The sequence below is a fragment of the Denticeps clupeoides genome, chromosome 2 (assembly GCF_900700375.1).
Source record: "Denticeps clupeoides chromosome 2, fDenClu1.1, whole genome shotgun sequence".
NCBI lineage: Eukaryota > Metazoa > Chordata > Actinopteri > Clupeiformes > Denticipitidae > Denticeps > Denticeps clupeoides.
The window spans coordinates 6,834,762-6,861,841 of record NC_041708.1 but is presented as its reverse complement, the minus strand read 5'-3'; the positions used below and the strand labels follow the sequence as shown (position 1 = coordinate 6,861,841).

The following is a 27,080-nucleotide window of genomic DNA, read 5'->3' as shown; positions in this document are numbered from 1 at the left end:
CAATACATCACACAGACAAGAGTTCCTTCACTCTGTATACTTTATATAAGGGACAAATGTGATTTATTTTAGTTATCATCATTAGACCATGCCCACTAACCAGGTTATCAAAACTTTAATAAGGGAATGTTAATTGGCAGACAACTGAATTTGACATCTGCAAACACCCCAATGCACTACGTCTTACATAACACCTCCAAAATACCCCCTTCAAAAGGTATTATAATAGCTTTTAATTAAGATAAAAAATGTATCCCTTTATCCTGGTAAAAAGTTGCGTACAACATTTAAACCATATTGGGTTTAGCTTTATGAACATGAAAAGTTTTAATTCATCGCAAAGCTCCCTCCTAAAGACTTTTCCATCCCCAAGAAACAGTCACCCATTTTGGTCCAAAATGAGACTACCCACCTTTTTAAGACTAATTAATTATTGTTGGTTATTGTTGGATAAATCATCTAGCTTTTTATCTAATGTTTCAGCTTTTGTCTAGTCCCCAAATGTAAGTAGACACCACTTTCTTATAAGCATTCTGAGAAGAAATGAAGGTGTTGTATCTGGGCCAATACTGTACTTCACTCAATCAAACTGAAGGAAATGGAGAAAAAAAAAATGGGGGAAGATGCAATCAAGGCAGTTTCTCTTGCATTATGCAGCTTCACTCTGTGTATGAACTGATCAGAAGGAGCATCACACAGCTGGAGCCTCTCCAGGACCTTCACGTTCACCCAACTCAGCAGAATGAATAGCGATTGCTAAAATATATATATATACATACTTTAGAATTTATGGGTCGCATTAATGTACATGTGCAGGTCACATGTGGCACTTCACATCTGTGCTGCAACAAAGGCGACAAGGTTAATCCCAACCCTGCTCAGTTTCTGGAGGATTATGAACAGAGCGAGTAAAAAACAATAAGCCTTGGAGATCCTCAACGGGGGGTCGGGCAAAAGCAAATGGGCTAAGCAGCACTGCTTAGTATTACACAGCTGATCCCAGACCAGCTGTCCTGCTTTGGGTGGAGCTCCATCCAAGTTCTGGCGCTGCATGGCATCGCTCGGTTTTGAGGAATCCCGAATCCTTCTTTCTCCGAGATGCATTTCAAAGGCCACAATTCCACACCCAACCGCAAACTTGGTAGGTGTAACGTCTGGTTTCCTCAGATCCGGTTTAGGATCATTTCCCTGAGCAAGTGTTTGGTCCTGGACACACCCGGGATTTTCTTGGATTGAAAGATGCCGAAAACGTCACTCTGAGATGTAAGCATTTATGCCGGTATCTAGACAGCCTGACAGCTCAACAAGTCAGCCCACACTACACACCGCTTTCCTCCATTTTGTGACATTTTTCCCTCAGACTGTTCCGGAACTGTAGCGCTTGACGGGGAGAGAACGGACCTCCAGGTCGAAGGCTTGATGAATAGGGCGCAGAGTCGCATGCTCGCACTTTAACAAATTCCATACATCATCCTGTCAGCAACGAACGCACGCACACACACACACACACACACACACACCTCCACACTGTTCCCGTTTAATGGCGACATTAATATCTGCGGCGAGGGAGGGTCAATGGACTCACTCGCGGCAGGGCGGAGTAGCTGTGGTGACACCTTTGCTCAATTTTACTTTTGTTTCTCTCCAGCGCGGAGGCTAGTATTGAACGCTACACTTCGCGGAAAAGCTCGGAGAAGTTCCGTTAATAAAATAATCAAGTCTCTCTCTGCCGGAGCTTGGTGATGCTGAGTCCTCTGATCCGGGAGGTTTTGGTGGCTCAGACGCCCACCAGGAGGGTTTACCTCGTGAAATGGAATGGACTAAAGCCTCCGGGATAAGGATCTCAGTGCAGAGACTCATGTTTAATTCACACGGCTTTGTGAGTTTGGGCCACAGGGAGACGAAACAATAGTTCTTCGTGTCAATATTGCGATAGCCAATCTGATGCTGCCCCTTTGTCCTGGTGGAGACCCTCGGGTGCCAACTGCGATGCTATAGCCATTCACTTCACATTTTGGTTTGGAATCATTTACATTCCAGGCATAATTCATGAAAACTTGCTATAAAAATGTATGTGTAATTATGCATTTTTGGAATGCTCCTGAAGCTCACTTGAACCTTAACCACTTCAATGAGGTCAATAAATTAGCAAAATTAACCCAATTATTTCCATCTACCAACAAGTTTTCAAAATACCAATACCAAAATACCAAACAAGATCATTCACTCCTCTGTGTGCTTTCCTTCCAAAGCCGAAAATGAACTTATTGAAGTAGCTCAACAACCAACTATGCAGTATTAATACACTCTGGGACTTCCAATTATTCCTGTTTAGAAATTGTTAACAAGAATCTTTAAAAAATAGGTTGCGTGCCATTTAAGCTACGACAGAAACAGTCAAAAACATTTATAAAAGCCCCACATGTTAAATTCGGTATATCAGCATTCAAACCAAAGGAAGAAAAAAAAAAAAGCCTCTTTTTTATCCTCTTCTGAGAGCCGCAATCAGCGCGATATCTGTTCACTCGTAATGATGTGTTGATTGAAGTGCCTGCGCTGATGTCTTCACTTAAATCTGACATCAGCAAGCTTCACTCCAACTCTGTACCTACTGTACAGACAGAGAATAAATGCTGATTGCACACCAACCACCAGTGAATTCTTGTGTTGTCCTTCATATGAAAAAAAAGACAAAACTTACAAATCTGAGACTTTTTTAGAAAATTACTGCTGAAAATGTGTGCAAAGAGTGCAAACTATATAGTACAGAAATATGTCGTCATAGCAGCAAACAGTTTTTTTTATCACCTATGTGTTCAGGATTTTTTTTGGGGGGTGGTGCATAAATCCTGACTCAAGGATGCACTGGAGCCACGGATTAGCACAAACCCGCCCCCTGACACTTTAGCTCTATAAAAGCCAGTCTGAAGCCACAAAATCAGTGTTCTGTTAGTTATATTTAGCTAGTCAGTTTTACAGATACAGAACAAGTTTTTTGGCAGGTAGATCATAGTCATTGATCCCAAATTCTAACTCTGGAGGGTCATGCTACTGTACTGGCATAATAAAGCTGCTAAAAGCTGCATAGCATCTGGTTTTTATATTGTTCTTGTAATTAGCAGAAAAGGGCGTGATTCAAGGACCTTGGCTTCAAGACAAAGGATCCTGATCATTTTTTTTTCATGATTGGTGTACGATGTAACAAACACAGAACCCATTGTGGTCTTTTCAGTATTATACACAGACCGGGGGTCGGGTTTAACACTCAATGAGCCATTTGGACCTGGTTTCCACAAAAGAGAAAGAACCACAAACATTGGCTGAACGCTGTCGGGACGCCATTTTTTTACTAGCACGTGTAGAAGCTGATGACGTGAAGCATGTTTAATCACCCTGTTCTTAGAGACATGTTCTGGGAAAAGAGGAGATCTAGTCAACTTAGCGGCACTCTATTAACTCTACACAACTTACTTATCAACTTAAAGTCACAAAATTTTACATACAACCCTTTATTCACCCCAAGAGGCATCAGATTTTGAAATGCTACTCTAATTGAACAAACAGCTCTGGTGGGGGTGGCCAGAGAGGATGGGATTATAAACAAATTATGTTTATAATTAAACATATAGCATTTTAATGTTAAAAGATCACAATAATCTGAACTACAATATAAAGTTAAGTTATTTTAAAAGACACAGGGGGCCGCAGTGTGAGAATAACAGAGCCGCGGGTTGCTGATTCTTGAAGGCAATAACCTTAAAAACAGTTGATATGACTGTTTTTGATTCTGTACAACATACTAAGCCAAACATTCAAATGAATAAATATTGATACCACACATTTTTAGTGATTTTTATGGCAAATTGTACCACACCAATACACTGGACAACAAGGTGCAGGAAACGCTAGTCTGCTACCCCTGTGTGAAGTGCAGTTTTCCAATGGAAAGCCCAAACCGTTATGAGGTGAAGACAGAGCTGAAGTGCCAGTATAAGCATTTTTGTGGGGCAAATTGGGCAAGAAGGATGAATATTTGAGCTCTGCACTTTTCCTGAATGCGTGATAAATATTTTAAAGAAAGTAAAGTCTCTAGAGGCTTTTTTTTTTTTCTCACTCTCTGAGAGATGTGGCATGAGGCAAGGCAAAGTGTGCAAACACACACACACAGTCTGGATCAAAATTATATCTAAAGAAAAAAAAAAGGCTAGGTTTGTGTTACACCAATGCCCTAAAGCTTTTGGACAGCTGTCAAGTTTTTCTAGTCTCAAGAAAATGCACTTTTGCCTAAAAGGTATCATTAACTAAAGCCCCTTAAACAGTAACGTATGTGGAACATTCCTGCAATGTTCGTCTTGAGACCTTCTCCCTAGAGGGCTTCCTAGTCAGACATCTATCAAACACAGAAAAAAGCCAACATCCTTTAAACACAATGCTATTATTGTGTGTGTTCAACTTCGACTATAAATTCATTATTGACATGTCTCCACAATGCCCATTCACTTCTAATTAGTTCTGCAAAACCAGTGTAAATGGAAAAGGTTTGTAAGGTTTTTTTTTATTTTGTTTAATGCACCCAAAGAAAATGCAGCGGCATCAGGAGAACTGAATTTGAAAGGCCTGAAGTGCGACCAACCTACCGAAGAGGCCGGAGAGTCCGAAGGAGCCTCAGGACGCGGAGCATCCCCAAGATCTTCGTGCCACTGTTGGATATCAAGGTCACCAGGATGTCGCTGACTGAGATCATCACCAGAATGCCATCCAGAATGTTCCAGCTGCTTTTGAGGTACGTCTTCTCACCTAAGCACCAACCCAGGGCCACCACCTTCACCATTCAAGATAAACAGATCAATTTGAAATTTAAATGTGCAGAAATGTACACCATTTTTTACTGCAGATATACAGGATGTGTTTTATTACCAAGGACACCGTATTCTGTCTGTAAAAGTTGTACGCATCAGACAGACAGACAAAAAAAAAAAAGAAGAAATTGTTCCATAACACAAACAGGAAGCTTCACGTCATCTCCTTGTGTTTCCAGTATGCAAAACAGCTAATCATGCTGAGGCTGGCTGTGGAACATATCAAACGGCGGGAACTGATCAAACCGCAGGATGAACAAAGGCCTGTCGGAGGAGGGTAAGAGTCTCTGTGCCACTGTCGTCGCTTCTCAGCAGTGAGAATAGAAAGATTTCTTCGCCCCCCCCCCCTTTTTTTTTGGCATTCCCCATTAATTAACCTCATGCAGGTAAGATTATTCTGCAGCATGATTTTCATTCAGCAGCTCTTCAGTGGGTGTGACCTGGCATATCGGACGAGGTCTGAGGTTAGAATGACCCTCCGAACGACACCGGTGAACTTTTCCACCTTCCCCATCTGCCAGACGGGTATTATGAGGTGAACCGTCGCTCGTTTTAAATTCAACCCGCTTTCTTTTCTACCCGACTCAATTTCTTCAAAAGGTTAGGCAGCAGCAGCAGTGGAAAAAGTGGTTCAGATCAGTAGGACATAAGCACCTTGAAGCACATGCTCAGTGGTAAAGATGGAGACTGAGCAGGGATTTCGCAAAAACAGGAAGTTCGACTCAGAAAGCCTTGTAGCCTGAGGGGCAAATATCTCCGACTAGACTATAAAACCCTAGATGCTATTTTTTTTTTCTTGCCATACTGAACCTCGTTGCCCGCCTCACAGCCTGCCGAGTATGCCCCTCATTTGTCTGAGAGCAGCGGTTATTATTAGGCAATCTGGCAATGCTACTGGTATTGTACGCCATAATAGTTATGTAACCGTGTCATAATACTGAAAAAAAAAAAAAACCTGCAGTAATGACCGCAGTGACCTGCTACAAGGTCATATTTGTCCAACAAATATTTCCGGGCACAGGGCCGTTTGGCATTTAAGTCCTAGTAACAAACGGTCCACTTGTTCCAGCAAACGATATTATGCCAGTGTTACTGTGTTGCACGATCCGAAAGGAGATTTCCTACACAGCCCTCTCAGTCTCTACCCCCATACGTTGTTGTTAACTACTTTACTCCACTACTTACATTTCTGCCCACTATGTCTGATAGTGACAATGGCAAGCAGAGCTTCTTTTATTCACCTCCATGTTCGTTTTTCTTGGCTTGTGCTTTAAATATGGTTTGTTAATAATGAATACATTTATCAGCTTTTAAGTTACTTTTTACATTTCTATTTTTCTTCAGAGCCTATACCTTTCCACTTTAACTTAAATAAAGTCAATGTTTTTTAATGCTTCTACTTGTAAGATGGGATGTCGCAGGTCCATGACGTTCTCCACTTTTGTCTTGCTTAGAGGTTCATCACCTCTGTTCTCCATATCTTTGTCAAACGGCCTTCCCCCGAGCAAGAGGTGTGAAATGCCAGCCATTTGTTGGGGGTCCACCGCTTGTGTCTTTGCTGCACCCCCCAAGCAGGAGTCGTCAAGGGCCGGCAAATGATGACGAGAGCAACAGGGCGGAAACAACAAATTCTGATTGGTCTGTGGCAACTTCCTGGGAGTCAAATGTATAAGAGAATTTTCTGTTCTGGTCTCTGGGCACTCTTTTTCCTTTCCAATGGGAACTGGGGGATTTTCCCTCCAGTTTCTGGCCCTTTCCCCTACCTGTTTTTCTCCTGGACCTGGCGACCTCTCTGAAGCTTGGCTCAAGGCTGTTCTATATCTTTCTCTATCCTCTTCTCCTTTCTTTTATTTGGGGTTTTTCTGTTACATTGGTACCTTTTTTACATACAATATTTTCATGTATTTACTGGTGTTCTTTTAACCTCCATTGTGCCACGCCTCTTTCTGCCAGGTAACATCAGATTGGAGTGTTTTTAATACAGTGCTTTGTGTAGAGAGTTTTTATCTCTTTTGCATACTTAAGAGAAGATTGTGTGAACTTTTGCCCCCACTTGCGTCATATCACTGGGTACACCAGCCTAGCTGGACGGAATGGTTATAAAGTGAATATTTGGAAGGCTTCCCATCCAGGAAGTCCGGTTCTGCCGTAAGAATTATAAAACGCTAGAAGCTGCTTAGCAAAAATACTTTTTTTTTCAGTGACCTGGACGTTAAATAAACTTGTCATGGCCAGAGAAGCCCAGATACCCAGTGTAGTACAGATCGCACCTGCTGAGGCAAACACCACCCTGTCACCTTACCTTTATTGTCATTTCAGTCACAAAGATGGCAGTGAAGATGTAGTTGGACAGCCTGAGGAAGATCCTCTCCTGCAAATGGACAGATAGGGAGACGGGAACTGGGTGAGCAATGAAAACGATTGGTGAGTCATGGTGGTGAAGAGTGTGTGTGTGTGTGTGTGTGTGTGCATGAAAGCCAGGTGGATACGAAAATGATAGACAAATTCAGTGCAAACCCAGATTTGTTTTCTCTTAAACATTACACTGTTCTCCCTCTCTCTCTTTTTCACACACACACACACACACACACACACACACACACACACACATGCACACACACACACACACACACACACCTCTGCAGGCATCATGCATTATTGCTACATGTAGCACACATACAACATTGATAATATTGCATGAATCAAAAGAAATTCTGTCCCCTGCAAACTACTTTTCCTCCCTTCCCTTTTCTGTCACTGTCCTCATGAGAGGCAGGTGCTGTCAACCTCCGTCTCACACACTCACACCTCCTCTCTTCAGATCACCTTCCCGCGAGCCCCTGCTGAATCATGGGAAATCACGGTGCCCACACTCTTCAGCCGCGCCTGGCCCTCATTATCTCGGCTCGCGGATTTGCCAGCCGCTCTGCCCTCTGCCAGCTCTCTTTAACAGCTAATGAAACGTTGCTTAGCTGAGTCCAGTAAACAATCGCCCCCTCCCTTCCAGAGCCAGCGGTGACGGGAGGTCGTGAACGGACATGTTAGAACTTGATGCAGCCCGTGGCCAGAAAATTAGAATATCATGGAAAAAAAGGGTCTTTTGTATTTTTGGAATTTCTTTTACAAAAGGCGAACCTTCATATTTGCTTGATGCTAATGGTTATGACAAATTAATATTCCCTATATAATTTATGAAAACATATGTCCTATTTATTATATTCAAGATTTTAGAAGCATCGGTGTGATTAGAATTGAATGAAGGATATTTGTATTCAGTCCACATTACATTTTTACAAGGGAGTATTTAGAATACTACTTCAGTAGTACTAAAACCTGCTTCAATGTGGATGTAGATGACAGACAATAATACAATTTTGATGCTGCTATGCAAACAGTAATTCACAAATTCACCAACCTACAAGCATTAAAAAAGAAAACTGAATGAATAATGATTCAGGACAGTTGTTTGTGTTGATGTGTATGTATTCTAAAAGAATTCTGAATGCATGTTTTTATGTAGTTTAGTGGAATATGGGGAATGTAAAAATACTGTAGGAATATGTGTAGTTTTCTGTTTACTGAATATTCACGAGTGAATTCAGCAGTTGTTGAATTAAAATGTTCCAATAAGCACTTGTTGCAGAGAGGTTATTTGTGAGTAAAAGTCAGGATCAAAGGGGTTTGAGGTCGTGGTAAAAGTCTAAGGGGGGCGTGACCGACCTCTGTTTGGAAGACGCCACGTTTAGCTGCTCTTTTATCAAATCTGTCAGAATGTTGGCAGAGAGGGTCTGAGGCCAACGCTGAAAGTCCCACGAGCGAAGAGCGAGGGAGGATGAGAAAGCGATTTGTTCTTTAAACAAGAGCACCAGCAGAAGAAGAACAACAAACTGAGCACCAGACAGCGCCTGCAGGTCATCCCTCCTTCCTCTTCTCCTCTACGTCTGAGCCGACTGACCTCAGGCTCCACCATTCCCATGACCTACTGACATCTCACACATCATCTCCACTGGGGTCTGTCTCCCTTCCTCTATGTCTGTCTGACTGCTGTGAACGGCATCTGATGGCAAAGCTCATATTTCAGAGAGATGATTTTTGTATCTGGAACGTTCTGCATTCCCAATCTTAAAGTGAAGTGATTGTCACTTGTGATACACAGCAGCACAGCACACAGTGCACACAGTGAAATTTGTCCTCTGCATTTAACCCATCACCCTGAGTGAGCAGTGGGCAGCCATGACAGGCACCCGGGGAGCAGTGTGTGGGGACGGTGCTTTGCTCAGTGGCACCTCAGTGGCACCTTGGCAGATCGGGATTTGATTACGGGGCCGTTTCCTTAACCGCTTGGCCACCACTGGCCACCACTGCCCAGCCACCACTGCCCCACTACTGAACTCAGTAGTAGCAGGCAGGCTTAGTCTAAGTGGTGAGCAAGTGACGTCCCCCAGTTCCTCCTTCTTTATTAACTTCCCATTAAACATTCCAGAGAAAAGGAACCTTCCCTGCCTTCAACAGGGACCCAGCTAGGAAAGCGAGAGGAGACCTATCAATATCCAAATTAGAAAGAAAAATATCGATCAATTATTGATACATGTTGCAGGCAGTGTGGCTGGGCGTATGAAGAACCTGTTGGTATTCTTATTTTCCTTTTTTCTTTTCTTGCTACCTTCTTGTACCTGGAGAGCCGGCAGACTGCAGTTTCATCATTTCGAACACTGGGCATCAGACTGAGACAGGGAGCAAATGCTCACACAGAGAAGCAGCTCAAGAGTAGAAGAGGTGGGAATAAAATTAAGTGGCAAAATGCACACACAGCAAAAGCAGATTACACGGAGTAAACCGCTTGAATGGAGAGTGTGAAAAAAAACAAACCTTTCCACAGCATAGAACGTGTCTCAGAAGGAAATACATTTCCTCAGCTTGCTTTTTTTTTCAGAAATAGTCATCTCACAAAACTACAGAAAGTGCGAGTGATTTGTGGGCATATTGCAGTGGCAAGTTGAAGCGATGGTGCATTCCTTTAGCCTCAGATGTCAGATCTACTGGTATTTTCCACGTTACAGTTTTTCTGAACAAATTGTTCCATTGTTAGAACAATCCATTGTTAGCAATACCTGTCAAGATGCATCCTAAAATCTCAGATAGATTTTAAGGCTCCTGGGCACACACAGCGGGCGCTCATGCACCTGCTTAGCTGGTCCTGATCTCTCCCAGCTGATGCCAATTGAGCAGGAGTGATCATAACCTGTTAGAATGCGCTAGACTGCTGCAGGACGTTGCTGCAACATTAATGTGGCTACTTTGTGTTTGCTCAGTTCCTGTAAATTGACACACACCTTATGGTTAGTTTTGAGTTATTGGTGTTTTTCCTTGTTTTTTGGATAATTTCAGACTCGGATACTTAGAACCTCTCCCTGTGTTTTTCTAACTTTGAATCTCCTGCAGAAATTAGAAATTCATTCACATTCGCTGTCACCTCAGATGCCTGTGATGCTTAGGCACCGATTTCACATTTGTGCTGGGTCGTACTCACCCACAGGTGATGAGGGCCCTTTAAAATGTTAAGATGACTCACACTCCCCTGTCGGTCTTTGACCTTTGGAGACCTAACGCTATGCCATGCTTATGTTTGTTACGCTTTTTTTCTTTATTATTACCCCCCTTTCACACCATGTCGAGTGCCTGTGTTTCACTTTGCTTCAGCCAAGGCATGACACTGCCTCATATTACAAAGCTAATAACTAATTTAAAACAAAACTGCTTTTTTTTACATTTACAGCATTTATCAGACGCCCTTATCTAGAGCGACTTACAATCAGTTGCTACAGGGACAGTGCCCCCTGGAGCAACTTTAAGTGTCTTGCTCAGGGACACAATGGTAGTAAGCGGGATTTGAACCTGGGTCTTTTTACCCACTAGGCTACTACCACCCTAGAACTCAGTGTCCGTCAAAATTATTAGATGTTGGCTACTATAATAGACAAGTGTGTGAGGTGCCGGCCGTCGGGACCGCCTACTCTCTTTGTCTTCCCCAGACAGGAGGCACCGGGAGCGTGACGTCAGAAACAACAGGTCTGTGACAGCTTCCTGTTGGCCAGGTGTATAAAGGCCATGTGGGGAATAGACTTCTTTTCTTTCTTTCGCAGCTGTTTTTCCATCGGAAGCCTTCCGGTTTCCGAGTCTTTTCTCTCCTCCCATTTTTGTCCTGGATCAGGTGATGTCTCTGAAACTTGGTTTAGGCTGTGCTGTCCTTTTCTATCTTTTCTCCTGTCTTTCATTTTGTTTTTTTTCTGTAACATTGGTACCTTTTTACATACAATTTTCACATGTAAATGCAATAATAATTTACTGGTGTTAATAAATTAGAAACTGTTCCTCTATTAATCTCTATTGTGCCATGCCTCTTTCTGCCAGGAAACATCAAGTTGGAGTGGTTTGAATACAGTGCTTTTGTGTGTGGAGAGAGAGTGAGTTTTTTTACTCTGTTCTCCACAGTTTTTACAGAATGATTACATTCAAAGACAAATGTATTATCAGATTGTGCACTGAATACTACCGTATGTGAATTTACATACAGAAGGGAACCATATTAAATATGATCAGCACATTTTTGAATGGTGTTGATTGGAGGTGAAAGCATCTTTGAGATACATTGGAACAAATGTGGTAGTAGCCTAGTGGGTACCACACTTGCCTATGAACCAGAAGACCCAAGTTCAAATGCCACTTACTACCAGTTTGTCCCCAAGTAACCTAAGTTGCTCCAGGGGGACTGTCCCTGTAACTACTGATCGTTCTGGATAAGGGCATCTGATAAATGCTGTAAATGTAAATGTGGCTACATATGGATTTTTGTTACCCTGGTGGGCCAGATGTCACCTCCCATGGTCTTGGACTCAGCAATCTTTCCCGCTCATGTAGATTCCTTCTCTACAATATCAGATGAATCCGCCCTTATCTGTCAACCCAGGCCACCCAACTACTGGTTCAGTCCTTAGTAATCTCAAGACTGGATTACTGCAACTCCCTTCTAGCTGGTCTACCACTATGCACCATCCGACCTCTACAACTCATACAAAATGCAGCAGCACGACTGATCTTCAACCTTCCCAAATTCTCCCACACCACCCCTCTGCTACCTTCCCTCCACTGGCTCCCAGTGGCTGCACGCATCAGGTTCAAAATACTGATGCTAGCCTACAAAGCCAAACATGGAGTAGCACCATCCTACCTCACAGCCCTTATTACACCTCGCACTGCACCTCGTATACTCCGAGCCTCCAGTACTGCTCGCCTGGTCCCTCCATCGCTAAAAGTAAAAGGAAAACATTCATCTAGACTCTTCTCTGTCTTGGCCCCTCGGTGGTGGAATGAACTTCCCCTCGAGGTCAGAACAGCTCAGTCACTGAGCACCTTCAAACGACAGCTCAAGACCTTCCTCTTTAAAGAATATTTAGATTAACTTGTAACTTTCTTGTTATTGAACTTGTGTACAGAATCTACAACAGAGTATTCATAGTTGGGGTCCTAGTGAACCGGAATTGATCTCTTCATCGATGGTAACTGGAAAGCACGTTGTAAGTCGCTCTGGATAATGCCGTAAATGTAAATGTGGACAGCACCAGCCTTGTACAGCTTGGATCTTACTGTGTTCCATCATACCTTTAAGAACGTAAGAACTGGAAGGTGATAAATAGAAAGGCTAAATTGTGTGTGTTAACCCAAAAATGTGCAGGATGAGTGGCTTTCAAGACCAGGGTTTGTGACCCCTGCTCTATGAGTGTTAGCTTGGATCAGGTCCAACTATTAATGGCAAGAACCTTCAGGTAAAAGTTGTATCACTTAGTTTTTATGACAGACTTTTTTCTTAAACTCCATGGTAAGCGCTTGGTTCATCAAGTGCAGCTTTCATGCGATTCCAAGAATTGCAGATGGTCGACTCTTTTCTTTGGAACGACTCGTGCGGTTTATGAGGGATGAAGGCTACGGCTGGGAGCTGGATGTCAGAGAGTGCCATGAATACGGCGCTACACTGAGTCATCATATCGCAGTTCAGTGCAGCTGTTTTCGTCTCGCACCTCCACCTCCACCAAATCCCATTCTGACTGCCTACTGATCCAGAGCCTCTTCGTTGTCTCCCCTTCGGGCTCCGAGACGATGAATAAACATAAACTTCTCATCCGCAGACCTGGATCCATCAGCTGCTATCAGCTCTCCTGTTCGGCCGTAAACATGTGCGCCCTGAACGTCTGTTAGTCCAACCAATACTCTGCAGCCCTCCTCATTGCTCATCGCATCTCACGGCTGTCTTATCGCCACTATCTTCACTCTGCAGCTCCTCTGCGTTCCTCCCCCTACAGCTTTGAGTCAGGTTCTGCTCAGTTCTATCTCACTATGTACTTTTTCACTCTGCTGCAGTTTCCCTTAGGCTCACTTAATGGGGGGGGTCATGCGCTGGTCCTTCAGTCAAGATTTGAATTTCGAAAACTGAACATTGTAAACTGAAATTGTGCTTCATTCTAATCTTAAGGTGGAATATGGGGTCAGACACTGTTATGGGTAGAGCAATATGCTCAGTCATGGTCTATATAGATATATTAGTCAGCAACCTGACCACAATTTCACTGGCAATTTCAACAAAATTTCAAACTTTGTATTAATATGGAACAAATAATTGTCTTAATTATCACGATAACCAAAGAGAGACCATATACAGTATACAAAATTGTTGTCTACTTGTTGATATACAGTGACTGGCAGTGATAGAAGCTTGATGTGACACTGACTGACACATCATGTCAACATCTGACACTGACATGATGGTCACTGTCACACAAAATGACTTTTACATTGATCCGCGGAAGTGAAACAGGACAGTATGCATGCAAAGAGGAATATAGGGCAGAAACTCTTCATTAACTGTAACTACATTTACATTTATAGCATTTATCAGATATCCTTATATAGAGTGCCTTACAACCAGACGTTACAGGCACAGTCTCTGAGTAAGACAGTTCTGGAGACACTCAGGATAAAATGTCTTGCTCAGAGACACAATGGTAGTAAGTGGAGCTTGATCCTGTGACTTTGTGGTCTTCTGGTTCATATGCGAGCATGTTTCAGAGTCAGTCACAACCATCGTACAAAGCTGGTTATCATGCTGTTGTCCTGGTCAGTGTTGTTTTATATAATTGTAAATTAATAGTATTATTGTTGTCATAGATTGATGTGTCAGTGTGTACTTCAAAAAAATTCCTCCATAAGTCCATTTTGACATACAAGCTATATTAGCTTGCTTCTTTTATTAATATTTGATCGTTTTTAATTTTATTTAATTTATCATTTATCTGTCTATGCACAGTCAAAAATGAAATAGGTTCAGGATGCATTTCACTGAATGTTAGTGTGTGTAATGTCACAGTGGAAAAGGACGCGATGGCCACAAACATAAAGAGAACCTGTAACACCACAGTGAAACGTCAACACTTCACAACAGTGCAGGACACCTATGTGTCCTGCAGGAAAGCTTATAAAGGGCTTCCGCAGGGTAGACACCTGAGACACAATTTGTCTAAATAAAGTTACCATGGCTATGGTTAACATGCCATCAAACAATGCGTTTGCTGCTAAACCAGGGACAAAAAACATGAATATACAGTTTTAAGAATTACACAAATACTGGTTTTCACAAAGGTTGCTGCTTCTGTTTTTATTATGGCAATTTGCATATACTCCAGAATGTTGTGAAGAGTTATCAGATAAATTGCAAAGTACCTCTTTGCCATGAAAAGGAACTTAAGAATAAGAAGAGCACACTGGATGATTTAAAAGGAGGGTGATGCTTGATATCATTGTTCTTCAACTGGTAACCACGGTTACCTGAAACGAAACACATGCAGTCATCATTGTGTTGCATAAAAAGGGCTTCTCAGGCAAGGATATTGCTGCTACTAAAATTGCACCTAAATCAATCATTTGTCGGATCATCAAAAACTTCAAGTGTTGTAAAGAAAGCTTCAGGGTCCCCAAAAAAGTCCAGGAAGCGGCAGGACCGTCTACTAAAAATGATTCGACTGCAGAATCGGGGTGCCACCAGCGCAGAACTTGCTCAGGAATGGCAGCAGGCAGGTCTGCATCTGCATGCACAGTGAGGCCAAGAATTTTGGAGGACAGCCTGGTGTCAAGAAGGGCAGCAAAGAAGCCACTTCTCTCCAAGAAAAAACATGGAAGACAGACTGATATTCTGCAATTACAGGGATTGGACTGCTGAGGACTGGGGTAAAGTCATTTTCTCTAATGAAGCCCCTTTCCAATTGTTTGGGGCATCTGGAAAAATGATTTTGCCAGGGATTAAGAATGGCACCAAAACATCCTCCCACAGCAACTTCTCCCAACCATCCAAGAACAGTTTGGTGAAGAACAATGCCTTTTCCAGCATGATGGAGCACGGTGCTATAAGGTCAAAGTGATAACTAAATGGCTTGGGGAACAAAACCTTGAAATTTTGGGTCCATGGCCAGGAAACTCCCCGGACCTTAATTCAAGAACTTCAATCCTCAAGAGGCGGGTTGACAAACAAAAACTCCAGTTTGGGGTTACCATCAGTCAGGATTTGGCCCTGAAGTTGATTTACAGCATGCCAGGATGAATGCAGAGGTCTTGAAAAAAAAAAAAAAAAGACCAGCACGGCAAATATTTGACAAAACTTGATGTAATTGTCAATAAAATTATTTTGAAACTCATAAAATGCCTGTAATTTTACTTCAATACACGACAAAAACAACTGACAAAATGATCCAAAAACACTGAAGCAGCAAACTTTGCGAAAAACTGTATTTGTGTTGTTCTCAAAACTTTTGGCCACGACTATATATAGTGTCTAATATGTAATCAGAACAACGTGCGTGTGGACCTGAACATTGTGATCAAATCAAGTGGCGTACCTTGTGCTGTGAAATGAGCCTCACAGTAATAAGAGCAGAACGCGGGTGGAGCAGAACGGTGCGATTAAATGTGCACTTGACAGAATCTTCTGATTCGCTCTTGAAGATGCCGAGAGGCTGGGAGATGATCTCCGAGACCCATCCAGTTTTAATAATCACTTCATTATGTAAGATGGAAATTACAGTTGTGGAAACGGCATTTGATGTGGTGCTGTGAGATGGTGTGCATGTTTGTGTGTGTGTGTATCTGCGGCTTTTATGGATTTTAGCCCCACTAAAAAGTTGGAAATTAAAAGAATTCATAAATATCAGCATAAACAGTGACTTCAATCACTTTTGAATATTTGTGTCATTTTTTTGACAGGAGACGTCCAAATGAACTAAATAACTACTTCCTCACCAAAGTGCAGACTTGCAGATAATTGAATCAATTATCGTTACACAGGCTTAGTCTGGCTTCACTTGGGAAACCAGTCAAACTAAATATGTCCTCTGGAGACCTGGCCCCAGTGCATTACCTCAGCTAGAAAAATCAGCCATCATTAGTGCATTTATTTCCTGCTTATAACGTAACAATGCAGGGAAACATTCAACTTTTACAAAAATATGCCAAAGCCTGTATGTTCACATCATAAGATGTACATTTACAGCATTTATCAGATGTGTGTGTGTGTGTGTGTGTGTGTGTGTTTTATACACAGGACTGTGTGTGTGTGTGTGTGCGTGTTGTTACTCACGGCACTATAGGGGTCGATCCTGGGCCTCTCCATGGCAATGGTGATGCAGTTGAGAAAGATGATGACGAGCACCACATGGTCAAACATCTTGTGGGTGATGATCTTATTGCAGGTCATGCGAAATCTGCAGACAGGCAGAAGGAGTCATTTTCACCAGTGAGTGAATCCCCCCCAGCACCAAAACTTACTTAACTTTGCTTGTTCAAAAGGGTTTAGGTCTGGAGACAGTCCAGTGCCTGTACTCTCAGTTTCTATAGCAAGGCGGTGGTTGTCGTGGAGGTGTGTTTAGGGTCATGTTGGAATACATGTAGGCTGACTTTTGAAGGGAGAAGATCATGCTCTGCTTCAGTATGTGACAGAGCATGTTGGTATTCATGTTCAGCAATCATGCAGCCACAAACTACCACCTCCATGCTCTATGAAACCCTCACTTGTTGCCGCCAAACATGCTTGACACCATCTGAACTAAACAATCATTTATTGCCATATGTAGAAGTCAGCATTCCACTGTGCAATGAAATTCTTGTTTTGCTGTCCACACTACGGCAAACTTTTGAATAGAACACAAATACAAGAAAGAAGAAAGAAATGAGAAAATGTGCAAAAGAGCTTAATGTACACGAATGCCAGTATGAGGTAGGTGAAGATGTCTATTGGTCTGGAGTCTGATGGTTCTGGATTTCACACTTCTGTGAAACAGTCTGGGGTCTTTGATTATTGATGCAGAAGGACTCTTGACCTTCACCGAACATGAGTAGAGGAGAAGAGCGTATATTGGGATATGCCTATGCCTTTACAGCTGTCTGCAGGCCTTTTCAGTCCATAGCAGTCCTGCTCCCATACCACGCAGTGATGCAGCTGGTCAACGTTTTCTCCACTGTTTGTGATGATGCTGGATAAAATCCTAATACCAATCCTGACACAAACAGACTGAGGTCTGTCAGTCAAAATGTTCAGGAGCCAGTCAGAGGGTGGGGTGTCGGATTAGTTTGATCTGTTCGTGGGAAATGACCATGTTGAAAGAAGAACTCTAATCATACTGATTTCTGAGTCTTAGTTTTCCAGGTGGAAGAGGGAATAATGAAAGGAAGCAGAGATGGCATCTGATGTGGATCTTTTGGGCCGGTTGGAATACTGCAGGGGGTCCAGAATGTCTGGGATGCCAATCTGGACCAGCACCACTCCATCAAAACACTTGACATGGCATGATAAATATTTAAGGCTCTCATGATTTGATGACAGGTGAGTGTGACATTCCACAGCAAGAATGCAACTGTTAATCCAGGGCTTTTAGTTGGGGAACTTCCTGACTTGTGTTGTGGGGACCATTTTATGAGCACAAATACTAATGTAACCAATCAAAATAGTCTTGAATAACGATTAAATAGTCCTGCATAGTGACTGCAGTTTTGAACACATTCCAGTCTGTCCAAGCAAAACAGGTCCGAAGCTGCTCTCAGTCTGGCATTTGGCGTCAGGGTTTGATTGTGTGATAAGATTATCTTGGTCTCATCAGACCACAAGGCATGGTTCCAGTAATCCATGTCCTTACTCTGCTTATCTTCAGCAAACTGTTTGTGAGCTTTCTTGAGTATCATATTTAGCTACCTTCTGAGGCAACAGCCATGGAGACCAATTTGATGCGGTGTATGTCCCGTATCGTGACAGGCTGACCCCTGACCCCTTCAGCCTATGCGGACCTTGCGTCGTATCCCCACCAATCATCGTCTTCCTCACCGAAGTCATCCTCTGTGTCGTCCCAATTGACGTGGGCACGGTTTAGGATAGCGCAGAGTCCCTTGTTCCACAATGGAGGATGCGAACGCCGCACCATCCTCCCACAATTCTTTGAGGCTGACGTCAACTTCGTCCTGCTCCTCCTCCCACACACTCACCCACTGGTCGGGCCACTTCCGAGGTTTCGCTGGGGAATCATTAATTGGCCATATCGCGGCTCTCCATGGTGCGACCTTCCCCTGGAACTGGCCCTCTAGCGCTACACGCTGGCGCCCGGTCTCTTTCTCGCCTGTCTTCTCCTCTGCTTATTGCTCTGCTTATTGCACTTTCTCGATAGGGCTGCTGCGCTCTGTCACGTGTTGGAGTTGAGGGCTGAAGGAAACGCTCACACGTTGCTCCACACACTGCTCCCCGGGCTTCTGTCATGGCAGCCCTCTGCTCCCGCAGGGGATGGGTTAAATGCAGAGACCACGTGTCACTGTGTGCACTGGGTGCTGTGCTGTGCCACATGTGACAACTAGTCACTTTCACCTCACCTTACTCATTGTGTTGCAAAAGGGATTTTAATGACAACAAAGGAAACCAGCATGACTGTTTCCAAGAAGCGAAACGAAAAGGATTAACAAACATGAACAAACCCGAAGGCGCGTGTCAGAAAGGCCAGGAACAGGAACAAACTACACATGCTGTAGCAGCTGTACATTGAATACTTAGAGGTTATAACCTCTGGGTTGTCCACAGGTAAGATACATTTTTAAAAAATGACAAAAAAACGTCATTTACCCCACTTGGGTCCCGCCCCATGAGATGATGTTACATCTGTACAGTCCAGATGTGTAATACAGTTCTAGGTTACAGAGCAGCGGGGTGACTCACGCGGTGCTCCGACCACTGAAGATCCTGACTGACTGAGAACATTATTTCCCGTCTGTGGCTGTGTGGGAAACGGCCGGGGCACTCGGAAAAGGTTGTCATGCCAACCCCTCCACTCCCTCACCCCCATCGCGCCGAGCCCTGTCAAGCTGCGAGGGAGCGCGTCGTGGCTGAAGCGCAGAGAGACGCACACCGGCGTTTGCTTGTTCCCTCGCACGCGTCCACCTACGCTTCCCTCTCCGCGTGTGTGCCGTGTGTAACAAAGCTGCCGCCGCACGCACCTTTTCCCCGGTGCTACATTATGCATTCCCCTGGCAAATGGAGTCAACAAAAGGGTTAAATTGGACAGTTGACACGCTCCATGTGAGGTAATGCGCAGTGTCACTGTTCCCTGGGAAACGGAGGTCTCCGGCGCAAGTGCTGCAGCTTCTGGAACTTTCGTGTTCTGCCAAATTCTACGTATAGTATAGGATAGAGAACCATACGATGCAGCTCTAACGTAATCTAGAGTGTCGGGCATGTCTGGTGAGGGAGCGTAGCTGTTCTGGCCAAGGAAGGTCCAATAGCCGCAGAGGAAACCCTAACGAAATGAAATACCTCTAATGCTGTCATTGATTAACGTGTTTATATAAATTCAATAGCTCACCAATCATAATTCTTGAATTAAAGGAGCGATGATCGATCTGCATATTTGGTGCATAACGTTTTGACCGTAGCTACGTACTCCCACCACCAGGAACATGTCATCATTCATTAACTACACAGTGACTAGGGTGTCTTTTTAGTCAACCCAAGTCCCCACCTGATGCATTGCCGATAAAGGCCAAGAACTGAGAACACATCCGGGTATTCCACCTGCACTTTAGGCAAACTTTAGGATGGTGCGGTCCTCGATCCATGCCTTCTGACGTTTGGCCAGGTCACCGAACATGAGTAGAGGAGAAGAGCGTATATTGGGATATGCCTATTATTTTGCCTGTTCCATTTAAAGCATTAATAGCTGAGACTCTCATCACTTAGCGCTGTAATTCAGCCATGTCGTACAAGATCTGTATCATGGTCGAACCGCAGTGTAAGGAGCAAATGTTAAATAATTTTAAGGGGCCTATTCACAGAGCAAGAGGCGTATTGGGAAGCTGCGTCACCGGCGGGTCGTCCGGGGGAAGAGGCAAGCAAGGGAAGACGAGAGGGACAAGGATCCTCTACTCGTTTGATGTTTAATTAGTTAAGAGCTGGCAGAGAGTAAAGGCAGGGCGCTCCCTCTCCTCTTTCCCCCTCTAATAAGCATGTTGCCCTGCCAGGCCTGATGCGAGGAGAAGCTCAACTTCAAAGAGGACAGGAAGGGAGTGAAAAAAAAGAAAGAAGCCCCCTGCCGTGTGCCCGTCCAACAGCAGACATATCCAGATCCGGGAAGCAATTCCCAGAGCAGCACAGGAACCCCACCCCTACATCCCTCCTAAATATTGGGGTGCTGAGGACTCTTTCTCCTGGTGGGCGAGTGGCCTCACCTGGACTCAGGAGGGAACAGGTAGAGGGACCAGGTACTCCTCTGGCGACACCACTCTGGCTGTCGCTGTGCAAACCAGCGAATCAGCCGCTCTCGACGACTCTACGATATGATATAAAAATGTTAGAATAGCGTATTAGATGAATCATATATGATCTTATTGACTAGGTCTGAAAAAGCGGTGTTACGTTTACAGTAGATGGTGCAAAATGTTTTTTCTCCTGTTAAATGAGGGGCCAGTTGAGCCAATACAGTATTTTGATTGTAATTAATGTAGAGAAAGTTATAATGAAAATACAAGAAAACAGTCACCATGTTGCCCTCCTCATCGCCATTGTCATCCTCACTCTGGTGCTCGTCGAGTGAAAGCTGCATGGCAATACCGGAGGGTGAACTCTTGCCATTGCAGTCGCGGGCGCTGGCAACATGGGGGTGCGGTGGACGGGCGCTGTGCATGCTGGCCGAGCGGAACAGGTAGGGCACCTGCAACGTGTCCGGCGGGAAGTCCAGGGAGCTGCGCGTCTCCAGGGACTCCATCCGCCGGTGACATGGCCGCTGTCCCACCGAATCGGCGCGGGTCAGCGAGGCGTCGTCGGCCTCTGAGACTCTGCCCCCTCTCCCCCCACCCCCGGCTTCTCCCTGGCCGCTTCCGGCCTCGTTGTCCTCCTCGTCCTCGGAGCTGTACTGGCCGTCGCAGGACAGCAGCGAGCGGCGCTCGCCGGACTGCCGCTTCTGCCGCTTGAGGCTGGGGGCGCGGCCCAGGCTGTTCCAGCTGGATCGGCGGCTGTTCCAGCTGCTGGCCGTGCTCCAGGGCGCGTGTGGTGAGGAGCTGCGTGCACTCGACTGCAGGGCAGAGGTCAAAGCAGAAAGTCAAAGGACATGCCATTGTTCTGTTACTCTGCACAAGCTCATGGCCTTCGCCGTGAGAGCCAGTACAGCATGAGCCTGTGTCCAAAAACACTGGACCAGCCCCTATGTCTGTCACGACTGTAAAATTGAAACTTTTTTTTATTATTACGTGAACACATAATAATCGTTGATGCTTTTATCGCTACCACAAAAAGGGTGGCCACTTGTACAATGTCTGTTCTATTGGCTGGTGACTAGCATTATGCTAATGAGTGAGTTTTTAAGTGGCATTACTTTGTAACTTGTCTGAGTTTCTGTATATTACCGATATTACCTCATCACCAGCAGACACTCATATCCAGAGTGTTACAGGGACAGTCCCCCTGAACAAACTCAGGGTTGGGTGTCTTGTTCGGATACACAGTGGTAGTAAGTGAAGTAGTTGAACCTGCGGCCAACCCCCCCCCCCCCCCCTTACTCTGTACTTAAAGCGATTTAAATATGGAATGTAATGATAATAACAGGTAGCCTAGATAGCATGAGCCCTGGACCCTGACTGACCGGAGATTTGTCGTGGCCGCTGGGACCCATGGAGACGCTGCTGCCTCTCCGAGACTCGTAGCCCAGGGCAACTTCTCCTGCTATTTTGGGGACAGGCATGGGTGTAGCTGCCGTGTGGGTGATAAGGGGAGGTGTGAGGCTGGTTTTCAAGTCCACGTGACCGTTGATGGGCACCACTGCACAGGAACAGAAAGAAGTGGGTGGCGTTGAGGCATGACACCCTCTCAACAAAGTGCAACTTCACAAAAAAACATGACAGGCGTCTTCAAAAATGGATGAGGAACCATTTCCAGAATCATAAATTTTTCACTGGGCTCTTCATTATCAGAAAAAAAAGAGTGAAAAATCATGCATGTGGAAGCATAATGCTACGCTGCAAGACAAGGAACTACAAGCATGAAGATTGCATATTTAGCCCAGGCTACGGCAAGACACCAGTACTTACCATTATACTTAAAAAAAAAAAAAAACAACTCAATGCCTTTCTGGCCATTCAGCATTCACACAATTTTAATTCTCAATTCTCAGTGGTTGCCTAGCTGAGGTGTAAAGCACAGTCCCCACATAGTGCTGCCCGGGTGCCTTTCATGGCTGCCCACTGCTCACCAAGGTAATGGGATAAATGCAGCGGACACATTTGTGTGCTGTGCTTGCTGTGCATCATACTGACAATCACTTCACTTTCACTTTCAAACACCACTCAACCTTAACAATTTGACCAGGTGAAGGGAATAACTGGTTATCTGGCACCTGGCAATGGGTGGACAAATCGAAGGATCTTGACAGCTTGACAAGAGCCAAATTATGTCTAGATGACTAGGTCATATCATATATAAAACTGCAGCTTTGTATGAGATGTTCCGGGTCTGGAACACCCAAAAGTTATTCAAGTTATACCTTCAGAGGTTTGGTGGAACCCATATTTCAATTGGTGTACCCGATAATGTTGGCGCTCACCAGCAGAGGCAGATGTGTCCTTCTTGGTACCATTGATGTCCTCCAAGCTGCGAGCATAGACGTCCACCTCTGAGTCAGACTTGGAAGCATCACCCTTCATAGTGCAGAATAGAATTGAAGGTCAGGGGGGGCAAAACAGATTAGCGAGTAGCCAGGTTATTAAGTGCGTGTGTGATGGGGGCAGGCGTGGTGAAGGTGTGGTCTCCCTGTGCCAAGATGCTGTCGGGGTTCAAAGTTCAGTGGACAGCTAGCATCTAAAGGGAGAGACATCCTTGCAAATAAAACAGGGTAATCTTTTTCACTGACCTAGGATCAGCCGTGGTATTCCCCTGGAAATTCTTACGGTTAGGATTGGTCAGGAAGAAGTCGGTCTGAGGTCAGTGTAAAAGAATGACCCACACAGTGTGGGAACGACATACATCAACAACATATTGGCATGCAAAACACATCCCTGCCTACCGCTACCACTCTGAAACAAAACGTTTCATAGGAGCCGCTTGTTTACATCGAACTGGGCGCTGACTTTATACCCAAGAACGGCTATTTACACAAAACCAGACACCAGATAAGATGTGCCATCACCTACGTGATCTGACACTGCCAATACAAAACATATTTTGTGTGACACATGCTTCAGTTTACACAAGTTACACAGTTTACACCAACTTTTAAACACGCGGCCAGAGCGTGCGTTCAATGCAAAAAGAGGACGATTGAAAAGTTTTTTTTTTTTTTTGTGAGGATGACCTCATGGCATTGCAATCTCTTTTTATTTGTGCATAAGCGCCGTTCAAATGCCTCGAGAATATTTTTGTGTGGGCCCTGTTCTTACCCAACGGTGGAACAGGCACGTCCAATAATCGCGCAGGGGAAATAAACATGGCTATTTTTATCACGGGGGATAGTCTCTTTGTTTTGCCTATATAGCCCCGTGGCCCGTTTGGAAAAGGGCTCCCAGCCAAGAGTGTTTCAGTGTGGTCCGAGCACAAATCACAGACCCCTTGTGCGGTTTGTCAGACTGGCAAAACTGTTTGCGCACCTCTCTCTCTCTGGCTCTCCGTATTTTGTTAACGTTAACATCTTGACTACCCTATAAGCTTGTTTCTGGACCGGCTAGGTTTAAAATATTAATTGTATAAATTTAAAAGTAAATACTTAATATACTCAAATACACATCAACTCAGTGTAACATTTAATCAGTGTTAAGCTCATTGTGTAAAAAAAAAAAAAAACTATTACACACTGTTACTTAATGTGTATTCAAGAATGAAATATGCAGTGTCAAAAGAATACCAAATCAGTACACTGACAAATCTTTTAATGTATACAATTAAATTTGCCCACTTTAGTATATTAATGGCTAGTCTAAAAATAGCCTGATAAAAGTGTATTATAAATTATAATGTTTTGTTTCAAATAAAAAGCCCAGAAACCAATCTCTTTAAGGCGAAACATGAGTGAGAGAAGGACCGGATGACAAACCCCCAAAATCTAGATCTTAACAACCCAACGGTAGACCCCATGCCAAATTAATTATTTTTACAATCCCCTTTTTGGCATTTAGATTCGCGTACCCACTGGGCTATGATGTCTATAATAAAACAATGGCTGGTTTCGGCACAAAGAGAAAGGGTGCGGCAGTGGTGGCGGTTCTGACAAGCCGCTGTTTTTTTTACAATGCTTCCACTGTTTCTTCCTTTTTTAAATCAAGGTTACAATGTGTTTCTCTGCATCTGATCATCAATTTTTACATTTGTTTCAATTATTTTTGCTAAAACCAGTGGGACCATTGAAACATGGAAACACATCACCAGTATAAAAAGTGTAAAATCCACACCAATACTAAAGAACAAGAACAGTGAGGAGGTCAATAAAGCTCTATAAAAGCAAGACAGGTTAGAATCAAATAATATAACAACATGACTGCAGTACTGGAAACAAATGCGACATTAAAAGACAGGAAAACATCTCTCCATCATTGAGGGAAAAAAAAAAAACGTAACAAGACAAGCACATTAATTCTAAATGAATAAGTAAGTAAACAGCTGTGATAGGCTGAACACAGCAGTGAAAAGCATTATGGGGTCCCCAAGCACCACATTTTCCCACTCCACCAGGGCCTATGTTAGATTTCAGGGCTCAGCTTTAGCTCTCCTTTCTGATTACTCACGACTTCCCCGTCATCGGGCCAAGCACCCTGCTCAATTCCCTGCTGGTCTGCTGGCAGGGCGGACGCCCTGTCTGGCCAGGCCTTGGCTATCTGAGTCCTCACTCCCAAATGGCCTTTCTATGCAGAGAGAGACGGGGATCACTCTTTGGACAAATTGACTAAACGAAGACTGGATTGACTTTGTAAAAAACTTTTTTGGCAATCACAGTTACTCTGCCGCCTTGGGAAATCGAAGAGGTCACTGTATTAATAGGATTTGCACTTCATTAAAAATGTGAGGATATCAAAAAATGGATTGTTTACAATCTAGGGGAACTCAATTTGCGAATGCATCAGGTAAGGATGATGGGCTAGACTGGGCTTGTGCATAATGGGGCCTAATTGAAAGTGATGGACGGGTTGGAACAGGAGCACAATTAAAATGGATAAGGATGGAGGTGTTTTGCCGATGGGGCCCAGGTAGGCAAGTAAGGGACAACAGGGACCGGGCCAAAAACGCACCTTTTAGAATCAGTCCACTGTACCCCTAACGTCACCTAGCACAGCTGCTTAGCTGGGAACAGGGAACAGAACATGGGTCGAGAGAATTAACAAAAAAAAAGGAGACATGGCGGCAAGCGATGCACCACGCTTTCAACCACGAGACCAGAAATCAGACAACAGACTCTTCAAAGTGCCCTTCATGGCCAAAGAGCTTTGATTTATTACAAAAAAACATTTACAAAACACCTTAGACTGATTTGCATTTGCCACCTGTCCTTATCAAGGTAAAACAGAAAGAGATTAGATTAAAAAAAAATAATTATATTGTTTTTTTAAATGTGGAGTATATTTTAAATCTTATTCATTGGATTCAGGTGGCTGTATTCTCAGAGCCAAATAAAACCGAGTCTCTCAATGTTTTGAGGAACCCACCCTCAGGTATGAAACCATTGAACCAGAGAGAGGGACACTTTGAGCCAAGTCTGCTTCAATGACAAAAATAAATAATAATGATACCAAAAAAAAAAAAGACCACAACTACAGCTGACATCAGGGACAAACGCGGAGGTCCTCATCGTGAATGTCTCTTGGGTTGTGTCATGCGGAAGACTACATACCCCTGAGTCTACTGGCAGCTGAATACAGCTCAGCTGGCCCTGCAAGTCCTCCCTCTTGGACACTTCCTGAAGTGGAAATGTATAATATATATATATATATAGATTTTTTTTTTTTTTCGTCCTTTTCCAAACCGCAAAATCAAGATCAATAATGAAAGCACAGCTTGGCTACACAAAAATTCTACATTCTACAAGAAATTCTTTTCATGCATTTCACTAAATATGCATATTAAAATAATTGTATTCCAACAAGCTTAATATGCAAAATAAAATGTATGAACATAAGCAACTCCCCAAAAACTACTTGGTGTGCAGGCAAAGGCACAGAGGCAAAAAACTAGAGCGCAAAAAAAAAATATTGTCTACATTAATAGAGTTAATTAAATCAAGAGTGGTACATGCTCTGGTATTATTATCTTGATCATTTTTTTACCCACAGGGCAACAAATATAGAATATTTTGCACCCTAATGGGGTGAGAAAACCAGATTCCCTGGGTGAAAGATCAAAGAATAATTGATAATCAAGAACGTGTGGCGCCTCAACAGCCTCTCCATTATACAGCCGCTCTGCTCCACATATTTCATAGGGACGTTGCATGAGGACTCATCAGCTGAGCAAAAATGCAATTGATGATGCAATTTTACTCAGCCGTTGGAGCAGAGGCAGTGGAACAGAGGTGACCGGGACCAGATCTTTAAGGCAATATCATTACGTGCCCAATATTTGCTTGGAGCCTTCACGGAGGCGACCAGCCACCAGCAGAGTCCGTCACATAGTTCGGCCTTAAC

General features: G+C 43.8%; 1 protein-coding gene and 1 long non-coding RNA gene across 12 annotated transcripts in view; one reads left to right on the top strand and one right to left on the bottom strand.

The window, feature by feature from the left end:
* Positions 1 to 27,080, bottom strand: part of cacna1g (calcium channel, voltage-dependent, T type, alpha 1G subunit) — a 190,841-nt gene that overhangs the window by 34,363 nt on the left and 129,398 nt on the right. For 8 of the 10 annotated variants that reach the window (XR_003747853.1, XM_028968135.1, XM_028968152.1 and 5 more), the window contains exons 15-22: positions 26,291 to 26,356; positions 23,021 to 23,114; positions 22,064 to 22,239; positions 20,966 to 21,496; positions 20,655 to 20,755; positions 16,537 to 16,660; positions 7,162 to 7,230; positions 4,638 to 4,822 (exon numbers count right to left, since the gene is read on the bottom strand). Coding sequence is in view for 9 of the 10 variants with exons in the window: in XM_028968135.1 (XP_028823968.1) it covers positions 4,638 to 4,822; positions 7,162 to 7,230; positions 16,537 to 16,660; positions 20,655 to 20,755; positions 20,966 to 21,496; positions 22,064 to 22,239; positions 23,021 to 23,114; positions 26,291 to 26,356 (1,346 nt within the window). In the remaining variant the exon portion in view is untranslated. The remainder of the gene's footprint in view (positions 1 to 4,637; positions 4,823 to 7,161; positions 7,231 to 16,536; positions 16,661 to 20,654; positions 20,756 to 20,965; positions 21,497 to 22,063; positions 22,240 to 23,020; positions 23,115 to 26,290; positions 26,357 to 27,080) is intronic. The other 2 variants (XM_028968145.1, XM_028968140.1) reach the window with 1 other exon arrangement.
* Positions 5,048 to 8,144, top strand: LOC114782086 (uncharacterized). Of its 2 annotated transcripts, none has more exons than XR_003747856.1 (3): positions 5,048 to 5,136; positions 5,282 to 7,263; positions 7,681 to 8,144. It is a non-coding gene; the product is annotated as an uncharacterized LOC114782086 (long non-coding RNA). The 2 variants fall into 2 exon arrangements; XR_003747855.1 differs by having other exon boundaries at positions 5,282 to 7,283.